Consider the following 24,079-nt stretch of genomic DNA (forward strand, 5'->3'; position numbering starts at 1 on the left):
CTAGAGGGGGCTCAGCCCCAGGGCCCATGGTTTTAATGGAGGCCCATTGATAATTTTATTATATGTAAAATTATATGGGATGTAGGTTCACAAAAATTATTAGCCCCTGGACAAAAAAAATTTAAATTCGCCACTGAATAAGAACAAACTCAGGAAAAAATTCCTGAAAAGAAACCAACAGTACTATCCTCTCTAGAGAAAGAAGCTATCATTTAGACTTAGTTGCCAGTAGTAAGTGTTATTTTTGACTCAATAAGTTGATTGGTCAAATGCATTGTATAACTGTGTCACTGTTAGGACTAAGCGCTATTTTTATCAAGAGTTTTAACATTTGATCGAAACTTATTTCTATGTTATTCTGTACTTTTTAATGCGTCTATTTTTTTTCTCCTTTCAAGTTTTGATATCGAGCATCAGGTGTTGAAGAATGCATGACTAAGTCCGTAAAAATGTTTATGATATCATGAAGCAGTCTCATTGCAGCGCTGAGTACATTCTCCTCTTCCCTAAACGGAATCTTGGTAAAATATATATGTTTAACGCAGGAGCGTAGCCAGAAATGGCTATTTGGTGGGGAGGAATTAGTTTGAGTGCTTGATGCAAGAGCCACAGACACAAATCCATGCTAGGGAGAGCCGGAGGCATGCTCCCTGGGAATTTTTAAAATAAAAACATAAAAGAAAAGCCTGAATTATGCATTCTGAGACCACCTTTATGGTAAATTTTAGAATGGCACACTGAGGTGTTTGTTTTATTTTTTTCATCACAAATAAATATATAGGCCTATGTATATATAATATATAACTTAAAGTTATCAGGCCCAGCAAAGTAGGCCTACAGTCCTGTCAGCAACGTATAAAATATAGAGCCATTCAGGAGAGTGCAAAATATATGTATAGTGTTTATATTACGTATTCAAATATCATAGACAGTGTATGTTCAGATTCTCTGGATTTCAAGAATTAAATTCACGAATAAATAGTGGGTGGCACCGTGGCAGGCTGGCAGCATCATGGCACTAACCTAGTACCATTGGCGCCATCTATAGTGAATCATTCACTATAGATGGCGCGAATGGTACTGTGAATGTGACGTTGACAAACAGAAGTTGCGATAAACAATCATTCACTATGTCAAGCCGGAAAAAGCAAAAGACACTGCATGGGTTCTTTAAACCCATTCATGAGGCTGAACCTGATCAATCTGTTGCAGCCAGTCAGGTTGAATCTGAATTGTCATAGTCATCACCGTGGCCTTCTACCAGTGCTGCCACTACCACCTCAGGTCCAATCTGGGACATTGGAAATTACATTTCTGATGATATCAGCATTGGTAAACAGATAAGTCGACCCCTCATTATATTAATTTTGTATTAAAAATCATGTAAACACTTTGCATCGTTGACTTTAACAATGGAGATGGCTACTCTACAGTCAACATGCAAAGGGTGCTTTCTTGCAAGTACTGCTGTCTTTTTGCTCCTGATGGTGCTGGTGTTGGAAGCCAGAAATTTGGACAACCAGTGAAATTTCCATATACAAACTGGAAGAAGGCTGTTGAAGACTTCAAGGCACATTAATTGAAACAGTACCCCAAGACAGCGAAGAAAAAGCTAATAATTTTCTACAGGTCGTAAACACAAGTTTATCTGTGCACTTGCAGCTTGATGCAACTTACAAGCAAGTAATGAAAAAGAACCGGCAATATTTAATGCCTATTATTGATACTGTATTGCTATGTGGGAGACAGGGTTTAGCTTTGAGGGGAAAATATGATTCTGGTCCAATGTTTGTTGGTGAAACTGATGAGGAGCCCATCAAGAATGATAGGAATTTTTGGACAATTTTGCGCTACAGTGCAAAGGGTGATGTCAAGCTTTCAGTAAGCCTTAAGAGTACAAAGAGGAATACTACGCATCTGAGTTCTCAAATTCAAAATGAAATCATCAATGCCTGTAATACTCATGTTCTTGATGCTTTGGTCAACAGGGTTAATGCTGCAAAGTGTTTCTCAATATTTGCTAATGAAACAACAGATATTCAGCCATTGAACAGTTTTCGCTGTGTGTTAAATATTTGCATGCCAATGACAACTCTTTTGCAATGAGAGGAGATTTTTTGCAATTTATACCTGTTTATGATGTCATAGGCAGAAACTTGGCTGATGTTATCATAACCAATCTGACAAAATATGATATTGACATGGCTTACCTGCGAGGACAAGGATGCGACAGTGCTACCTCTGTGAATGGGAAATTCAATGGTGTCCAGAGACACATAACTGATAAATTCCCACTTGCACCCTATGTGCACTGTAGTGCCCATTCCCTAAACTTGGCAATTTCTGATGCTGGTAAAGAGGTTCCTGTGCGAAATTGCATGGAAGTAATTTCTAGCTTTGAAAACTTTTCAATACATCCAAACGAAAGCACGTTTTGGCTCTTTCGGTGGAGAATAAAGCATCTTAATCGAAAAAAAAAGTTTGAAAGGTCTCTGCCCCACTCGGTGGGTTGAGAGGCATGACTCAGTCATTGTTTTTCTAGAATTAATCCATGCAGTTGCAGATGCCCTTGAGACCATATCAGATTGGCAAGACAGAAGTTCTGCCACGCAACCCAATCAATTGTTGTGTTCTATAACACAGTCAGAATTCATCATCACTCTACTTACCATTGCTAAATTGTTTTCCTATAGTTTACCTCTATGCCACTTACTGCAGCAACAGAACATTGATTTAGGTGCTGCAATGCATCACTCAGAAATAGTGGAAGATTTAATCCGTTCACTCAGAAATAATACTGTGAATTAATTTAACACATTTTCTGTGAGGCTCAAACTCTGTGTAGTGAGCTCCAAATTGACGTCATAATGACAAGGCAGGCTAAAAGGCAGATGTACAATGCTAACCCACAAACCAATAGCCGTGAGGAGTACTTTCGTATTGTTGTATTTGTACCATTTGTTGATCACTTTCTTTCACAAACAGGCCTGGCATGGCCTAGCGCGTTAAGGCGTGCGCTTCGTAATCTGAGGGTCGCGGGTTCGCGCCCGAATCGTGCCAAACATGCTCGCCCTCCCAGCCGTGGGGGCGTTATAATGTGACGGTCAATCCCACTTTTCGTTGGTAAAAGAGTAGCCCAAGAGTTGGCGGTGGGTGGTGATGACTAGCTGCCTTCCCTCTAGTCTTACACTGCTAAATTAGGGACGGCTAGCACAGATAGCCCTCGAGTAGCTTTGTGCGAAATTCCAAAACCAACCAACCAACCAATCTTTCACAAATATGTGACCATCTGTCCAGTCACAAAACTCTCCTTACAAACTTCATGTGTCTGCTACCATAAGGATCTACCACAAAACGATCAGAATCTACAGCACAACATTATGACCAAATTAAAGAGTTGGTCAATATATACAAGGCTGAGATTGACAGCACCTCACTAGCTGCAGTAGGTGAACTTAGGGTATGCGAACAAATCACTTGCGAACAACAGACCAAAAATGTCATAGATGCATATGCAATGTGCAATGTAGAAATGTTCCCAGTCATTTCTAGACTGTTGAAAGTATTTGCCACGCTGCCTGTGTCAACGAGCTCAGTGGAGCGTTCGTTTTCAACTTTCAGTAGACTCAAAACGTATTTGAAAAATACCACCACTGAAGATCAATTGAATGGTCTGGCTTCATTATACATTCACCGTGATATTAAAGTTGAACCAAACTGTGTTGTAGATGTCCTGGCAAGAACGAACAGGCGTTTGAGCCTTTCATAGATATTCGATTGTATTTCTCCAGTTTTGACAAAACTTGCTATATTAAAAAAGTGTTCAATCAGAAATTTGCATTTGACCATTTATTGTGTGTGAAATTATCTGCATTGCAATCACGGATCTTTATGAAAGTTCACAGGTGGCAACTGAACTTGTCTAAAAAGTTTGGGTCCATGGGGGGTTAACTCCAACCCCCTTGGCTACGTCCCTGGTTTAACGTCTTTGTAGTGCCATTGATCTCTGTTTAAACCTAACTTTATCTTGTGTCTTAATATGAATATCAGCAATACTTCAAGTGATCGTCGGCGACTGTTGTTCAGGAGACGAGTTTTTTTTTTAATTTGGAAATGTTTTAGTTGGAACCATGAAATGTCCTTACGTTTTATATCTTTTATTACTAGAAATTGACCTGAATATGATACAACGGTTTGAATATCTTTGTTGTCAGTTGATATTTGTCTTTCTACTTTTTCTGAAGAACTTTCATTTAACTGACAATTATGACTGTATTATTTGAGGACATTTTATTTAATGGTACTTAGCAGTTTTAATTTTATCAAGTTATGAAAATATGTGCTAAATGGTCAGGTTAGAAACACCAAGGTTTATGCATAGCCGTCCCTAATTTAAAGCCACTAACTACAGGGGAAGAAATAATCAGTTAGCAGCACGTACTGTTTGTAAGGATCAACAGTAACACAGTTAGCAGCACGTACTGTTTGTAAGGAACAACAGTAACATTTCTTATGTTCTTAGCTCAATGATGAAGGAAGAGAAGGACAAGATAAATTAATAAACGAAACGTTAAGGGCCAAAAATCATCTTGAATTTCAAGGGCCTATTAAGACCAAATGTCATGAAGTTGACTTCTGAGAATCTAGTAGGACCAAAAGTAACCAATTTAAATTCTGAGAGTTGAATAGAACCAAAAGTCATGAAGTTCTAAGAGCATAGTACGACCAAAAGTCATAAAATTGATTTATTAGTATTAAATGAGACCAAAAGTCACCAAGTTGATTTATAAGAGCCAGAATTCATTAAGTTGAACTCTAAAGGCGGACTAGCACTAAAACAGTTTTGGTTGTCATCAAAACAACAGATAACCTTGAATAAAAGAGAGAGAGAGAAAAATTATTTTGGATAAGATTTGTTCTCCTAGAAGTAGACTAGGTTTTGATTATTATCAATTCAAGTTTTATGATAGTAAGAGGTTGTGGGAAAATGGCACTGAGAGAAACGACCACAATAGGTCGTTTGGTATGTGTGAAAATGCTAATTAACATCATCTTTAAAAGTAAAAAATGTTTAGAGATATATAATTTAAGCTGTAAGTTCATAGTAGGATATACTAATTCTCTAAATTCCTTTGTAGGCTTAAACGACATTGACATAGGAAGAGTTTGTACGGTCGAATATCTATTTCAAATTCTGATATAAATCATTGAAGGATTAGACAGTATTGAGGTACAATGTATGTTCTATGGAAAAGTTATATAGATTCATAAGAACCTTTTACCCCTCCTGACGTTTAACTTAAATGCAATGAGAGCTTGACAGGATGTTCTAGGTCCGATTCAAGTGTCTTTAGTTAAGTTTTGAAACAACTGCTACGCTCCATTTTTCTTACTTTACCCCAGCATTACAAGAAAAGAGGAGTTAGTGTATAATGTAACAATAGTGAAACATCTTGGTGCTATCTACAGCATAGAAACTATAGACATAAACTAAAGGCCTCACATATGCGTTGGTTGACAAACTTTCAGAAGACAAAAGGCGCGATTTTTCATTGGACTGCTATGCTGTATGGATGTTCATCCAATACTGAATACAGTTTAAGTAGCAACATAAAATAAACACAAATAAAGTGGCTCAAAAGTTAGTAACAAACACGCTGTTTTAGATGTTAACTATATCTAATCAACCAAACTAACATAAACTAATGTCATAAAGAATGTTCTTTCTTGTGATTGTCTTCGATACTGAAGTTAATCTTAACTTTATCAACTATTTTCGTGTCAGTTTTTTATTTATTTATTTATGAAATAAGTTTTTTTCGCTTTTTTGACATATTATAGTGATAAAATGATAAATTCAGGCAATTAATTAAAGAAAGGGCGTGGAATTATTTACCCTAATTAACTCGGGCTAATCATTAAAGGGTTTAAACACTGGTACTGCATGTTCATAGTACGGCGTTCTTTCAATGACAAATTTATAATAAGCATAATAATTCACGAGTGATGTAACTAGTACTATTTAAACAGTTGAAAATATTACGAATTAAGAACTGGGTGGCATCAAAGTCTTTTACCACAAACAAACTCGTCAACATCAAAGAAGGGTCTAAACAATGGTGAAAGATGTGTAGAATATTAGAGGCAATGCGAAAATAATAAATAAGTAAATATAATATATCGAAAATAATAAATAAATAAATATAATATATCGAAAATAATAAATAAATAAATATAATATATCGAAAATAATAAATAAATAAATATAATATATCGAAAATAATAAATAAATAAATATAATATATGACAAAACTGAATTGTTTTTTTTATTCGACTAAAGGCCAAGTGTGTGTCTGTTATAAATATTTCACATATTTTATCTGCTCTTTATAGAACTTAATCCTTCTTTTATTATTTCTTAATGCTTAACTGTGAAAACAGATTCATGAAAAAGCTACCCTGCACCTTCAAACGGTACTTTGTAGCTCTGACAATCAACCCTTTTACAACTATATAATTCAAGATATCCATTCGGTTTTATGCTTTCGTATTATAATAGTTTTTATTTTCTTCTAAAGTTTGCATATTGAGCTGTTTTACCTCAACACTCAAGTTACTTTGCTCCAAAGATTACGGTTAATTCATGCATATATATATGTGTGTGTATGTCTATATACACTTGTGATGGTTTCTTTCAAAGCTATGACTAGGCCTTGGGTCACTTTTACACTTATGGTGTACAGTTGCATATTAGAGTTAACAGTTGAAAGTTGTTGAAACAGTTAAACCATTTATAGGGTGAACTTATCCATGTCTTTATTAAATTTATGTCTCTCTTTTTTTTTTTGTACACGCAGTGCGCAGCGTAACATGTAGCTTATTTGTATAATTATGAAAACTGTTTTTCATTTCACTTATTGGCTCAGCGCTGTTTTTGAGCCACTGCTGTCCATATATTAATCATTTCTGATCCTAATTCACTGATGTGTGCGCGCTGTTTCTTTATTTTTGATGTAACCGGATTCTTTATTTTTTTTTCTCGTTCCTCAATTTTTATTTTTCGATACTTCTGGAGCAGTTACAGTAACAGCATATTCAGCATCTTCGATAAAAATCTTTTTCTGTTGTGAGATGATTAATATGGTGCTTTACTGAGTTAATTGTTTCTAAAAATGTTGAATACAAAACGTTCGGCAACATTTCTAAATATTTTAACTTATTGTTAGTACATTTACTGTGATCCTATATAGTAAACCCAGTTCTGTCTTCGTAAAAGTTTGTGTAGTTATTTAGAATTACTTAGTAAAATGGATGAATACCTATTGGTTCCGATTTACCTCAGTAGAGAAAAAATATTTGAAATTTCTTTCTACAGTTTTAAATATAGTTTATTTTTTAATTTTGCGCAAAGCTACAAGAGGGATATCTGCGCTAGCTGTCCCTAATTTTGCAGTGTAAGACTAGAGAAAGGCAGCCAGTCATCACCACCCACCGCCAACCCTTGGGCTACTCTTTTACTAATGAATAGTAGGATTGAACGTCACATTATAAAGTCCACACGGCTGAAAGGGCGAGCATATTTGGTATGACGGGGATTCGAACCCACTACCCTCAGATTACGAGTTGAGTGCCTGAACCAACTGGCCATGCCGGACCCTTTAAATACGGTAAACTATACTTTAGAGTACTTCAGTGTGATTTGATGTGAAGTTGCGTGTGTGTGTGTGTGTATCGAATTACTGTAGATACTTTTGGAAAAGTGTACATAACAATAAAGAAAGAGGGATAGATACTGTTTTCTGGTTGGAGAGGTAACATGGCGTTTGGATCAATCTAGTTAAACACATAATTTTCCACTTCCTTGAAGTTCGTTAGTTTGTTTGATAAAATCGTGCACTTTACTTTCAATAATGCATTTAAGCGAAGAAAACCTAAGACCTTTGTGTATTTGACAGTAACGAATTCATATTAATCTACTCTAGAAAAAAAAACAATCTAAAGCAACTATCAACTCTTGTTTAGATTGTAATAAAATTTTATAATGCTAATTTTTATAAGTTTACAATAAAGACAGCAAAAATATAAGAATATACTGCTTCATGTCGTAAAAACATAATATAACTAAAACAATCCCTCGGTGAACTCAGCAGGTAACACGATTTGGCTTTGCTATAAGAAACACACACACACACTAAAATTCAGATAAAATCAAAAGACACAATGTGTACAATATGAATGCTTTTGTTTTACTACAATGGGCGTAGTATGTATGTCAATATCTATGTATCTAACCAAAATAACTGCTTCATTTATTGAATGGCACTACAAACAAAAATACATGAAAATTTCCACACTTTGGGTATTTAAGATTTAGACAATTCGAAAAATAACTGTAGTATTTCTTTATAATGTAGGCCCGCAATGGCCAAGCGTGTTAAGGCGTACGACTCGTTATCCGAGGGTCGCGGGTTCGAATCTCAGTCGAACCAAATATGTTCGCCCTTTCAGCCGTAGGGGCGTTATAAGTTACGGGCAAACCAACTATTCGTTGGTAAAAGAGTAACCCAACAGTTGGATGTGGGTGGTGATGATCTTACACTGCTAAATTAGGGACGGCTAATGCAGATAGCTCTCGAGTAGCTTATCGCAAAATTAAAAAAACAAACAATCATTACAATATAACACAATTTTAAATAAAAATACTCTTTTCACAACAAGAACTTTCAATAGGATTGTACATGAGAGTATGAGGGTTTGGTTATGGCTTTATTGATGTCATTTTTAAATGTAGTACCAAGAAAGGAGTTCTTAAAACTCTTATTTTGTCAATAAATGATACCACTTTTAATATATAAAAATAATCAGTAAAATTTATGACAACTTTAGCTCTGTACATTGAGTCACTTTGATGCAATAAGTTGCACATGACTAATTAGTACAATGCGAGCACCTCTCCTGTGTAGTACTTTCTCCAAAAATATTTTTAGTAAATGTTTTTTCTAAGCGTTTTAATGATGTATGAATACAACAATTATTAATAACACAAACCATCCGTAGAGTGGTGATTTTGCCAGTATTGTTAATAATGCGAAACAGTTTTGCTGTTAGTGCCTAAAACTGTAAATGTTCTTTTCCTTGCCTTGATACCAAGTGACAGCATGAAGACAGTGTAGTCAGAAAAGTTTATGTTCTTTAAATTTTCTGCATGCTCTTCTTATGAAGTTCATATGAACAGTTTATCGGAGGTTGAGTACATTAGATTAAAATGATATTGGAGCCTCACCACCTCGTTACAGTCCATTTCTCTACATCCGGCCATTTTCTATCTGACGACTGTTCATCTTGAACATAGCATGGCAGCTTAGTTTTCATTGCTAAAAGCTCGTTGCAAGACTGCTATACTTGTAGCCTACTCATTTTTTTTTCAGGCTTTCCACAGTCCATCTAGCTTACAAGGATGACATTTTCCCAGCGCCTCTTTCGATTGTATGAGCACAGAAATTAACATGAGTTGCATCTAGACACTTGACAGGTATATGTCTATAATTAATTGCATGAATACAGCTTTCTTGCTTTACTACTTGATGGTTGAACTAATATGTCATGGAAAAAATTGTGCACATGTCACTCGTGTCACCTTTTCAGACGTAGATTCTTCTGTATTATGTTTTGTAACTTAAGGGCATGTGGAAGGCTTTTGCCACAGTCTAAGCATTCGTGGATTCTCAACTGTTACAAGACGCTGCATTTTGCTTATCACGACTGATGTATAACGTGTTGTTTACTTTTATGTAAGTGACCCTTCTTGCTGAGGTTGATTCAGATTCCTTATTTTTTTACAATACCATTAAGTCTTATAAACTCTAACTCATTGTTCTAAACAAACTTACGTGATCAAAATTTATGACTACTTTGTGTCGAAGGGGCTGTTGTTTAAACGCTATGAAGTTTTGGTGACGTAACACTAGCTATAAAAGCTAAACAATGTCAAATTATTTTTTTGGTATATACCACCACACCGTGACTTTATATAATTAAAAATTATTTGCTTTGGAATTTCGCGCAAAGCTACAAGAGAGCTATCTGTGCTAGCCGTCCCTAATTTAGCAGTGTAAGACTAGAGAGAAGGCAACTAGTCATCACCATCCACCGCCAACTCTTGGGCTACTCTTTTACCAACGGATAGGGAGATTGACCGTTACATTATAACGCCCCCACGGCTGAAAGGGTGAGCATGTTTGGCGAGACGGGGATTCGAACCCGCGACCCTCAGGTTACGAGTCTAACGCTTTAACCCACCTGGCCAAATTAAAAATTAAAAAGTGAAAATGAACGAAACATTGCAATTTTGAAGTAAATGTTTAGTCAAACAGAATCATAATTTGGTTTGAAGCTCTTTATAGCGTATAACATTTTCAAGAAATACATGTATTTTTTTGTCTTGGCAGAGTCAATGGTGACAGAAGTTTCATGTTTAAAAAATCTTAATGATAGGTTAGTTGAAAAATCAATAATTTGTAGCTTTCTTTTTGTATAAAACCTCTTGTATGTATTTTTTCCCCAATCCTACATTTCTGTTTGCTTGTTATTAGATTTAAAGGTACACAACGAGATATCTATGCTGCACCCAGCATAGGTATTGAAATCCAGTTTTTAGCGTTATAAGTCCTTAAACTTACCGTTGAGAAACTGTGGAATATTGTTATTAAGTAAATAGAAATATAATTGAAAACATATTCACTTGTTTCAGATTTGGTACAGTCAGGTGGTTGGGGACACTCGACTAGCAAACCACTTGTTTCAGATTTGGTACAGTCAGGTGGTTGGGGACACTCGACTAGCGAACCTGTAGGTTGTGGGTTCGAATTCCCATCTCATTAAACATGATCTCCTTTCCAATCGTGAGTGCATTATAATGTGGCGATCAATCAAATTGCTCGTTGGTAAAAGCCTAAACCAAGAGACAGCGATGGGTGGTAATGAATAGTTACCTTCCCTCCAGGCTATTACCTCTAAATTAGGGACGACTAGCACAGTTAGATCTCGTGTATCTTTGGGTGAAATTCAAACAAACACTTACATTTTGTTCAGTTTATTTTATTCTGTGAAGAAGAAAACTTAGAAGTCAAAACGCATTGCATGTTTTTACATCTTGATTCACATTTTATGTTCTATAATGTTGAGACTGAAAATAATGCCTCTTAATATATCTCATATTGATTCATATAAAATTATAACTGTACGATAAGTAGACATTGCAAGCATAAATTTTTGTGCTCATTGAGCCAAAATATCTTTAAATCCAATCATTATGTTGAACAAGATAACTTGTCTGTTTTGAGTACTACTTTGATGTGAGGAATGATACAGGTAAGTTTATTGTTATGAAAGCTAAGCGATTTACTAGAAGATTTATTCCCCATATTAAAAACAACAACAACAACTAATTATAAGATAAGCTCGTGTGTTATAGTATTATCGATGTTTTATGATAGCCAATGAGAAGGTTTGAAACAATATGGAATGACAGACCACTGTAAATAAATAAGTATAACAAGGAATTTTTAAAAGTCAACTTTTTAATGAGAGCTTACATTTTAGAAACATACCATAACTGATTGCCATATAGAACTTGGCACATTAATTACCACCCAATATTCACTAACAATTGTGAGAAAAATTAATGTATCAACAGAAAATTAAAACAACATTACACATATTTTGAAATAGATATTTCATTACGACTCATGGGACATTCATACTGTAAGAGAGAGTTATCTTTAAAATATCTCAGACTTTAATAAATAATCTAGTATATCTCCCTTTTTCTCATAAATTGTCTTAGTCAACTGTTATTAAAAGTATATAAAAATAACTTGAGAAATGCTATTAACCATTTGTCAGTGATTAAAATAAGTAGAATATATTATTTTAATTAATGGGATTATTATACTTTCCTATTTAATTTATTTGTAATTTTCACATCAGAAGTCGTTATTTGCTATATTTCATAATTTAAGACAAACAACACACTCTCTTTGCGCTTTCAAGTGATGATTCGAAACTTCTTAAGGTATAAAACGCACACCAACAACTGTTCGGAAAAGTATAATCAAGAACAGTAAGGTATTTGGTTTATTTTTTATTTTAAATATGGTAAATCTAAATAAAATCGGACGAAAAAAGCAACTGTTCTTTCCTGTTTTTTAAACGTAGAATATTTACTACAATAAGTTTTCTGAAAGGAAGAGAAGCACAGTGACAGTTAATGGACTAAACGTTAAGAACAAGTTATATCATAAATCTAATCTACTTTTTATATGAAAACATATCGTTTTATTTAATTTGTTTGAAGCAAGTATTCGTGCTATATTAATTACACATGAGGCAATAACATAACTTTTACTCATGTCTAATTCTATGCATTTAGTAATTATCTACAGAACAAAAATTGAAATATAAATTGCGTTAAGCTCAGCCAATTATGTGCTTTTGCTAAGTGTCTCTAACATACCAAGAAGATAAATATTACAGATTTTTCGCATATATTTTAAATGTAAAAGTTAATTGTAAATATTGTAATTAAGAATAATGCAAATTAAATATGATATTCTAGAATATTGAAAAAAATTAAATAAATTACTAAAATTCGTAATATTTGTTCAAATTTTACTGAGTCAGTTATGAGTCAATATTTCTAAACTGCCTTAAAATCTCACGATTGAAAACTCAAATATTTCACGAAATTTTAAAGCAGTTCATAAATATTGACTCATAACTGATTATTAATAATTTTAATATCATATTTTCTTCAAGTAGCCCACCGCTAGTACAGCGGTATGTCTCCGGATTTACAACGCTAAAATCAGGGGTTCGATTCACCTCGGTGGGCTCAACAGATAGCCCTATGTGGCTTTGCTATAAGAAAAACACACAAACACACATTCTTCAAGTAATGAATTCAAATTAACGAGGAGTTTGACAACAGGACACGTCCTCTACTAACTATTGGAAAAACATATTTACTTTCATAAGGGACCAGGAAAAGTCGATAAAAGGATGAGAAATTTTAATTCATTTTACACAAAGTTATGTTAAGAAGAATTAATATTAATTAATTAATATACTCCTCAGTATTTCATGTTTCTTGTAAAACAGTTTCCCAGTTTGAAATATACATTAAGTTTATGTTAAGAAGATGAGTAAGATGCAATATTGTATGAATATCTGCACCTTTCTGTACAGATAAAAGGCTACCGCTGACAACAGACGACTATACAAAATTTTACATGTAAAATTAGCAATTTTGGTTTTTAATTAGTTTCAGTAAAATCCTCACATTCGTTTAAATTTTGAGAGAGTATAACATGAACAATAATTTCTGGTCATTAAAAGAATATCTAGATTTTACTTGTTTCATTTTTTTTTAGTTTGACAAAACCTTGGTGAACTTTCTGAATACAAATATTGTACGGTTAGACATCGCTGGACACATAGCATAAAGTTTGGTGTACTTTGCAAACCAATAAAACAAAACGAAAAATTTTAGTGTTTAAAGTTTCATTTAATAATTATTACGACACATCTAGTTAAGTTAACTCTTCAAACTATACAGTAGAATTACTAGCAAACTAGTATTAGCTACTGAATTAACTTGTATACTTATCCCAATCTTTTAATTTAACTAACACCAACACGTAAAAGTCAAACTAGTTTAAAAGAAAGTATGGTGTCACGCCACACTATGACATAGCTACATTTCTTGTTGTAAATTCACTATATAATGTCATAAGATGGCGTCTTACATAAATACCATAGCTATAAACTCCTGTCAAGTGTTGTTATTATTATTACTTGTTTCAGGATTTTAATCGGTCATCCGGCTTTATCTGAACAAATCATATGAACCAGTAGGATGCCATAAAGAAAACCTTACAAGTTTGGTTATGTGTCGACTTAACCTTTACGTCTCCAGTATTTCCAGATTTAGATTTTAAAATTCTCAGTCTTCTCACGCAAAACAATATTCAGATTTCAATCATTTATCCAGATGCACGTTTCTTGATGGATGGCAATGCTCAGATTTCTTTGCACAAACAAATGGCGAAGACCATTCCGAATATCTAATGAAAAGAACATGAAAACTTTAGCTTTGGTTTATTTTGTTTTAGACAGAACTAGAAAAAGAAGCAACTATACAAGCAAACACAGTCTTGACAAAAATATTTGCATATTTTATAATAACTAAGATTATTATTATTAAAATGGAATACAAAAATTCTCACCACTGTCAGCATGGGAAAACATGTTAAATTAAACATCTACAACATACATAATTTTAGTTACAACATGAACGACTTATTAGGACGGTAAGTAACTTTATCAGATACCCGAAGAAAGTTGTGTAACTCAGGATTTCATCTAACACAACGAAACTGTACCTAAATATATAGAATGGCAAAATATAACATCAAGTTACTTTAAACGGTGTTTTTAACCTTATATCAGTTCATATTAAACATTTGGTACTTGGTTGGTTCTCCTCGTAGTTTAATAACCTCCACAAGACGATGTGGCATACTTTTGATGATGTTACTGATGTAACCCACCGTGATTTCATTTCAATTTGTCACTAGAGGGTGCTGCAGTTTTGCTACAATAGCTAGTTTAGGGTCGTGGTTAACAATTTTCCGGCTCACTACTGCCTAAAAGTCCCCAATGGGATTACAATCTGGAGACTTTGTTAGTCATAGCAATCTTGTAATGTCCTCTTGGTCGAGGTAATCGTATACAATATGCACACGGTAGGCAGTGACATTTTCATCCGAGAGCATAAAGCTATTTCCAAACCTTTTTCTAGTATATGTCAAAAACCGTCTCCATGTTACAACTATAGAAGGCGATAGTGATGCTTTGCTGGAGAATATGATATGAAAAGCAGTTTTTCCAAAATGATAAATAGCTGCCCAAACATGTACTGCACCATCTCCTGTATGTTTCATGTGGAAAAGACAGTCCTCCTTCATCTGTTCTTCAGGAAAGCAAAGAACTGTAATTCTACCACTAACTTTAGCAAGCCAAAAACAGGACTCATCTGAAAAGATGACATGTCGTCAATGTATGAACTGTAAGTTGGGATGCTGTCTAGTACAAATAGCTCAGCGTTGACGGTTAATTTTGATAAATATCAGTTTACATTTAGACCTTCTTGCAAAACAGCCTTTTCTGGCTAGTCTCATATTTGTCGATACCATGGAATGAATGTGTTTATGCTATTTCTGTCGTAAGGTGTTTCAAGACTTCTTTCCATCTTGACGTGTTAACCTGATCAAAAGATGGAAATATACAAATAATAGTAAAGTAATGTGACGTAAGTAAAAATATAAAGTATGTCTTGTAAACAATTCTGAAGATGATGTAGGTCACGTCGAAGCTTGTACACGTAGAGTTTCATTTTAAAGTGGAAGTCGCACAGCTTCAATAAAATTTTTAACTGTGTAAATATGACAGGTTGTTTTTAATTTATTATTGTAATAGTCATCTCGGGCAACAGTTTTCGGCATCTACCAGCAGACTTTTCTGGAACAAAGTTTCCTGTAATCCGATGAGGTTTCAAGAATCTGGATACGGTACATTGAGGATACTCTACTGTTCTGGTGATATCTGTTTACTTTATACCATTTATGGACAGTGAGCAATTTGACGCCCTATAACTTCTGGTGTGTGACGAGGCATGACTCTGTACCAAGTACAGAGAAACTGTTTGAAAAAAACAATAATCTCTTTCAAGAAAAATTGTACCCCAAGTACGCCCTTTTATAGAAAACAGGTGTGTATGTATTTTTTGAGAACAAATGCTCAAAACAACTTACATTGATCAGAATAACAACTCTGCATGTTTGTCCGGTCATATATTACCTTCTCTGTCACTACGCGGGCATTTACTCAATAATTACTCCATGTATGTTGACAATATCATCAATATAGAGCACCATGCAAACATTTGGGCCAAGTCTGTATTACCATAACGAGAGCTGAGAAAAACACGCACACACAAGAAAACAACATTTTACCCTCAAGAAATGGTTTGCTTTTATAAAGCAAAGCTGTATAAATACCATTAAATGGCTCCATTAAAATAATATCATTTACTATGATTTAAGAAAGAGCAGTGAATAATCATATTCGACCAACACAAAGACATCTGAAATATAATAACTCGTGGTTATATTACAATGATACGTTTTACAATAAAACTAAAGACAGGTTGATATTACCACAAAACAGAAGAACAATAAATGCAATTTTACAATAATACAATTTCATAAAGACGTAACCAAACAATATATCTATCATATTACAATCTGGAAATAAACATACAGAATAGCAGCATCTGTTACATTGCAACAGTACATCCCTCTAATTGGTCAGCAGTAAGTTTACGAAATTATAAACTAAACCTGTGATTAGATTCTTCACTGTGGACAGAGTGCAAATAACCCATTATGTGTCTACGTAGTAATAATACTGCAGCTTCAATAACACAGTTTCAGAAAAATCTAAAAATAACAATAATAATTACAGTTTAAACCTCGAATGCTCTCCAAGCACAAGAAACCAATAGGTCTAAGATTTGTTATAAAATTCACGTTAAATACAGATAGTCTGTCCACTGTGGATCCAAAATGAAAAGATAAATTTAAATGCTGTTTTTGCACTATTCTAATTTTAAACCCAATACTTACAAACTAAGAGGTATGTAAGGGCAAAACAAAACATTTGCAGTTAACATGATTTTCACCACAAATCTTAGGCTCATTGGTTTCAAGTCCTTTGTCAACTTTCACCTTTAAACAGTTACTATATTACTATAACAGCACAGTTATGTAGTTTCTAAAAAGGTTTAAACATATTAGAATAACAGAATGTCATGTTAAAATAACATAGTTTCAGAGAAAGTTGAAAATAAATATACCGTAAAGTTTTATATCATTGTGGAGTATTTTATCTAAAAACGGTTGCAGGTAGAGCTAAATACAGTACACAAGTAATGCTATAAGAAAATTTTAAAATTTAAACAATAATTTTCTACCACAATATTCAAATATCAGTAATCAAAATATGAACTATTTGATTTAAGGCTATGTAGCTCTGTATAAGATATACATGACGAATATAAAGAATATCTCTCTTACATGCACTTTGGTCATGCTTTCCAAATACGGTACCTCTGCTAATACGTTAACAACCTTTTAAATCCACTGCCCATATGCATAAAATGTCAAACAGTAAAGTAAATGAAGTGTTTAGGATATATATACGAGTGTTGTCTTGAGTTCAATTATGCATATTTTTGTTAATTTAGACTGAAAAACATATAAATTATTTGTTTATAACCAAAATGCTTGGGAAATTTATTAACTACCATAGTTTCGTAATGGAGAAATTATTCTAATAAAATAATTAAAGAAAATATGTATCAGATATTTACATAAGTTTATTAATCGTCTTATGCACGCTATGCCAAGCAACGAGACATTGGGTCAAATTTATTATTCTGTAGTAAACGGATCATCAACGTTACGTGGATGTGGTTTCAACCAAATGACTGTTTCTAAAAAGTCAAAGTTTCTCTTAGCCTGGGTCCGGCATGGCCAGGTGGTTAAGGCACTCGCCTGTACATTTGGGGTCGCGAGTTCGAATCCACGTCACACCAAATATGCTTGCTCTTTTAACCGTGAGGGCGTTATAACGTGACACTCAATCCCACTATTCGTTGTTAAAAGAGTAGCCTAAGAGGTGGCGGTGGATGGTGATGACTACTTGCCTTCCCTCTAGTCTTACACTTCTAAATTAGGGATGGCTAGCGCAAATAGTCCTCGTGTAACTTTGCGAGAAATTCAAAACAAACCAAATATTTTAGCCACACCTTGACATTCAGTTCTTCTTATTGACAAACAGGTAAAGTTATTACTGGCGCAAACTTCATTTTAAATTAGGGTGTTTCCAGTGTATAATTGTATACACTGGCAAAAACTTTTCCATTCTGCCCTGATTTGATCATTACATTTTCCCAAACTGTGGAATGATTTTTTGACGTTTGATCAAATATATTTACTCCGTCTAGGTTTATTTTAGGGAACACTTGGGTCACGTAGTTCTTTATCTCAGAAACTCATTAGGTTGGTACTCGAGTGAACGATCTGTCTCTTGTTGTGGGAGCATCTGCTCAGCTGATTTGTGCGACCACATAACGATCGAGAAATATTTTCATTTTCTATTTAAAAGAAACAACACTTTTTGCCCCAAACTGAGTTTTGAAAACTTAGCCGATCTAAATACAAGCTTCCTCGTATCTTTGAAGTTAAAAAATTTGATTATGCTTGCTAAATCAATCTCCATACTTGGTGGGACACCTATGGGACTAAGAAAATTCAAGTTACGTTAATAGCCTTAAGGTTTTCTTAAGTCCTTAACACATCAAAATGTATGGATATATATTAACAAAGGTCGATGACCAAATTTCATTTTTTCTATGTTTTGTGATAAAAAAAATCAATTTTGAATAGTATGTTCAGTTTGCAAATGTGCAATTGATTTTTACGTAACTTTAGAAAACATAGATTATAATATCTTGAAACTTGATATAGGAAAATATGTAAAGCATAGTTATGTATTAGGTTGTCCAGAAATAAATGTCGGAATTCTCATAATGACATTAGAAGATGAATGTTGAGTTACTGTTGTTGGTTGGTTGGTTTAATCCAACGTTTGTCGCTTACAAGGTGTCTTAATTGTCTACTGTTTTAACTCTACTCAGAGTAAGTTTTGCAACCCCCAAGGCAGCATGGACAAAAAGGACTTTCGTCTGATTTTTCTCTACGACCACAAACTTGGACGAAAAGCTACCGAAATTACACGGAACATCAACTAGGCATTCGGCCATGGATCAATTATCAAACGTACAGCTTAGAGTTGATTTCAAAGGTTTCGACATGGAGATGAAAATCTTGAAGACCATGAAGGTCGTGGAAGGAAGCCATCCTTAGATGAAAACACATTAAGGGAAACAGTTGAGACAGACCCTCGCACAACAGTACGCGAGCTTTCAGAAAAGCTAGGCATAAACAAATCAAGCATTGCCAACCACCTAAGTACAATTGGAAAGACGAAAACATTGGATATGTTGGGTCCACATGAGTTGACTGAAAATCAATAAAATTGGCGTTATGAGACCTGTCAAGGATGACAGGTCTCAAAAAATTAAACGAATTGGGAATCGAGGTTTTGCCTGATCCACCTTATTCCTCAGACTTTTTCCATACATATTTTCATTTTTTCAAGCACTTTGACAACTTTCTGAACAATAAACGCTTTCAAAATCAAACAGCTGCAGAAGAAGCTTCAGGGAGTTCATTGACCATAAAAACTCTGATTTCTGCAGCAGGGACATAACCAGTATCGTTACAAAAGTGTGTTGAAGCAAATGGTGCTTACTTTAGTTAAAGCATATTTTACCACACTAGTTTATATTTTCCCAAACTTTGCAGTTCAAAAACGACATTTATTTCTGGACAACCTAACACATCTCCAAATAAGAGCATTGTGATGATTTTTAAATTTCGTGAAAGATATATATATATATATATATGTGTGTGTGTGTGTGTGCTGATAATTATCTAAAGCTACTTTACATAACTAAAATTTAAGTCTTTTTTATTCGATTTTACTGGAAGTTATATTTCATGCAAATCACAAACAAACTCTTGGTGAATGCAAACAGAAATCAAGACATATGATGCAGCTTCTTACAATGTACTAACATAAATTGGTCTTCAGCTAAAAAATGAAACAAAAGTTAGATTTTTCCAAAATATTAAGCTCAAGGTTTTGTGAGTGCTATCTTTAGAACCCCCCCATCAGTGGCACAGCGGCTTGTCTGTAAATTTACAACGCTAGAATACGGGTTTTCATGCCCATTGTGTTGCTTTGGGATTAACTTAGAAAAAAGACAAATAAACAGTCTTTTGAAGATAGTCTGCCAAGGTCTGATCGTTCATGCACTCTCCGAAAATTCTGGTCCTGTAAGGTTGTTGACAAGGCAACATTGTTTTCACAACCCTCTTAAGCATGTATGAAATTAAAAATATCAATACGAGATATGTGGTAGACATGATTTATGTAATGCTTTCTTGACTATTTTAAAGTAGTGCATTTGTGGTACTTGAAAATGTGCTTGTTTTATTTATGGAAAAGCTACTAATGCAACATGATGTTGTTCCTAATTGTAGTTAACAACATCAGAAGCAGGGGGATGCAACCGGCAACAGCACCTACTGCCAATTATCACAGCCCGACTTCGATCCCTTGACCTGAAAATTGAAAATATAGCACCCTGACTGCCAGACAATGCCAGATCGATATGTGAGAGAGACAACTTAATTAATGTTTGAAAACAATTATTATAAGGTACTGTGTCAAAGTGCACCCATGTTAGCAAAATATGAAAACTGTTCTAATACAAATACTGTAGGAAGATAATGTATTTGTGTTAGTAATTAAGGATTTTATTAGATGTTATAAATGATGTTTGAAATATGAGAAAATGCAAAATACAATGATGAGAGTGAAACTTCTGCAGCCACCAGCTGGGTCAGGGAAAATGTTTGGATTCATAACGTTAAAATCCGGAATTCGAATACTAACGTTGAACAAAATATGAATATTCCAAAAACTACTCTTTTGCTCGAAACTGTAAGTCGTCGTATGTGTTTTTTTTTTTTTTACCTATGCATTTGTTTGATTACTGGTATTTAAAAGCAAAGCTACACAATGAGCTCATTGCACCGGGTCCATCAAGGATATCGAGGGCCTGGCATGGCCTAGCGCGTTAAGGCGTGTGCTTCGTAATCTGAGGGTCGCGGGTTCGCGCCCGAGTCGCGCCAAACATGTTGGCCCTCCCAGCCGTGGGGGCGTTATAATGTGACAGTCAATCCCACTTTTCGTTGGTAAAAGAGTAGCCTAAGAGTTGGCGGTGGGTGGTGATGACTAGCTGCCTTCCCTCTAGTCTTACACTGCTAAATTAGGGACAGATAGCCCTCGAGTAGCTTTGTGCGAAATTCCAAAACAAACAAACAAACAAGGATATCAAAATCGGATTTCTTGCGCGTAATATTTTAAGCTTAACTCTTATCCATTGCAAGGCGAGCTTATGTATTTTAATGTGACAACTCTTGGCAGTAACTTTTACGTCTCCTGTGGTTTGAGAATTTATAATGCTAAAATGTGGGATTTTATCCATGCGGTAGGCACAAAACTGATGGTTTTGTTCACCTTTGTACTGAAAAAAACTTAAATAAAACTGACAAAATGACTGTAAGACAAGAATATTTTTGCTATTTGTTTGTAATAATTTCACCCACTAGTGAAGAAAAGCATTTTTTTACGGAATTACTATTCAAAGTAGAGTAATGTATATTATTAAAAGAAAATAAAAACTTGAAAATGTACAAAATCATTTCCATATTTTATAATCTACAAAAAAGTTTAATCTCAAATGAAAAAAGTGTGACAGTCTCTCAGTTCATTATCATTTATTGCTTTTTAAACTGTAAACAAATTATAAAGGAACAATTTCTTTTCGAATTATTATGAAAGACTGTATCCAAGGAGATAAAGAACGTCAAAAGAAATTCCTCGAAACACTTAACAGTTTTACAGCCTCATATATTTAAAAATGGTTTAAATTGATTAGCATGTAAACGTAATATACATATTAGTAATAAAAACAAAGTTACAAAGTGGTGGTACGAATAGTTCTCTTTTATACTTCTAAGCCTGACTAGTAAACATAAGTTTGGAAAATGTAAGAATTGAATGTCATTCGAAGGTCTTTTAATTTAACAAAATTATTGAATAAATGGTCACTTAGTAAATTATTTAAAAGTGAATTCTAGACCTACTCAAAGTATGATAGGATCTTATTTATTATGGAATAGAAAACGTTTTCTCTGAGAGATCCAGAGCCATGATGAAAAAATACAAAGACCTGAGCTGATTACAAATCTGTTAAAAATTGAATAAGAAAAAATGTCTTCTTTGAGTGGTTGAGAGATGTGAGAAAAGTATTGACCAATAAATCTCCTGAGTGGATAATAGACTTCCTTAAAATATAGTACTGTATGAAACGTCTTCTCTGATTGGTTGAAAGATATTACAAACGTTTTAAAGGGATTACAGGCCTGCTTAAAACTAGTTCAAAGATACTTTGATCTTAAAAAAAGAAAGAAGAATCTATTATAATAAATATACGATCGTGTGTTTAGTATGGATTATAGTGTGGAAACTTTTTCCTTGTAAGGAATTTGGAACCAATCAAAATGCAATAAAAACTATTAAGAAACTTATGGGCTGGACGAAAACTGAGGGAAGAAAGTAAACATGTGACAAAACAAAGAACTTTATCATAATATAAACTGTTCAATTATTAAGACTTTCAGTTGCACCCATACTGATCATATACATCAACGTACCTCTAATCCTGCTATTCCACATCCAATACCCAACAACACCGTACTCTCCGAACGGATAAATTCCTCTAACTTTATCAAGCATCCCTGAAATAGAAAGACATGTTGAGACATTCAGAGGTATTTGATATAAAACATTCGGTCTTGTTTCAATTCAAAATAAGCTATAAGATACGTTGAACGGCCTCTTTATAAGATCCTAATCTTTCACCACACATTTGTGAAACACTCCATTTATTTGCATAGATAAAGTAGACAGTTCATGTGACGCATTAGGTAATTATTTGAGCCATATAAATGGTGAGTCTATAAGACGAAGCGAATGATAGCGGATACTCGCCTAGAAATAGTGTCTTTAATAAAATTATTTATCCTTCACAGTTTTTTTCTGTTCACAGCACCAATTGAAAGGGGCTACGTCTGTCACTAGGAAAATTGTGGCTGCCAACTGTTGTTGGCTGACTGAAAGAAGAGACAACTGGATATGTTTGTAAAATACAACAGATACCAGTCTTTATATCTACTAACCGACATTTTACAACTGAAGCGAATTTGACTATTTTCAACCGTATCATTCAAACATGTTACAAAGATTATTGCATGGTACCAAAATCCACTCTGAGAGCCCAGTGCTTAACGTGCCCGACTGTGGATTTGAGGTTCCATAGGTTGCACTCCTTTACCACCAAAAAATAAAATAACAAAATTCTGCCACTTCAAAATTAAGGACAGTTAATGTAGATAGTTCTTGAGTAACTTTGTGTAAAATTGGCAAACAAAACTACTCATTTAAGATTAAAACAGGAAATAGAAAGCACGAATTCTCGGATTCTTGGAAGGCAAACTTCAGACAACAAATCATTTGAAGCAAGTGATGTAATGTAATTAGTCGCACTGGATGTTTTTCTACGCTGATTGTAGAATAAAATAAAATTATTAAAAACGTGCAGAAGAAGTCTGACTTTTGCTATCCTACAAGAGCAAGCTGCTTAAGGTGGTATAATGGTGTAAGAAATGTTATTTCGGTAGATGTTGGGCCTACCCTTTTCTAAAACAATAATGAAACAATGCAATGCATTAATATTGTTTGAATTTATTCATATAGAATGAACATAGATTTTGTCATTTTATTTGACCAGCAGAAACACTAATCGTTGTATTAACTGAAAATTTGTCATTCTCTACTGACATATGCGCATCATTTACAGGCTATATTCCGTGAGAAAACTAAATACAAGTGAATAATAGGCCTTCTATTATTTTGTAGAGTAGGTTTAACATATTAATTAAGCCAAAGATAATCAAACTTGACATAATTTGGATGTCTAACAGAGTGGCCAGCTGGTGTATGTATATATTATTCAGTTCAGTCCAGCGCATTATTAAGCCTGAGATTTTGTGAAACACAATGATTAGTTTTCAAGTTTTATCAATAATAAATATACGAATATAAAATATTGTTAATTAAAAAACAATGGAGTATATTACTATACAAATCTTTTTTATATGGGTCACAACCTCATTACACGTTCTCAGAAAAAATGTTTTCG

At 34.1% G+C, this 24,079-nt stretch overlaps 1 protein-coding gene across 4 annotated transcripts in view; it reads right to left on the bottom strand.

The window, feature by feature from the left end:
* Positions 1-11,562: 11,562 nt before the first annotated feature.
* The window catches only part of LOC143244860 (CD9 antigen-like), a 62,691-nt gene continuing 50,174 nt past the window's right edge, over positions 11,563-24,079 (bottom strand). For all 4 annotated transcript variants that reach the window (XM_076490299.1, XM_076490306.1, XM_076490285.1 and 1 more), the window contains exons 7-8: positions 22,533-22,616; positions 11,563-14,123 (exon numbers count right to left, since the gene is read on the bottom strand). In XM_076490299.1, coding sequence (XP_076346414.1) covers positions 14,079-14,123; positions 22,533-22,616 — 129 coding nt within the window. In that variant the 3' untranslated portion in view covers positions 11,563-14,078. The remainder of the gene's footprint in view (positions 14,124-22,532; positions 22,617-24,079) is intronic.

The sequence above is a fragment of the Tachypleus tridentatus genome, chromosome 1 (assembly GCF_004210375.1).
Source record: "Tachypleus tridentatus isolate NWPU-2018 chromosome 1, ASM421037v1, whole genome shotgun sequence".
Classification (NCBI taxonomy): domain Eukaryota; kingdom Metazoa; phylum Arthropoda; class Merostomata; order Xiphosura; family Limulidae; genus Tachypleus; species Tachypleus tridentatus.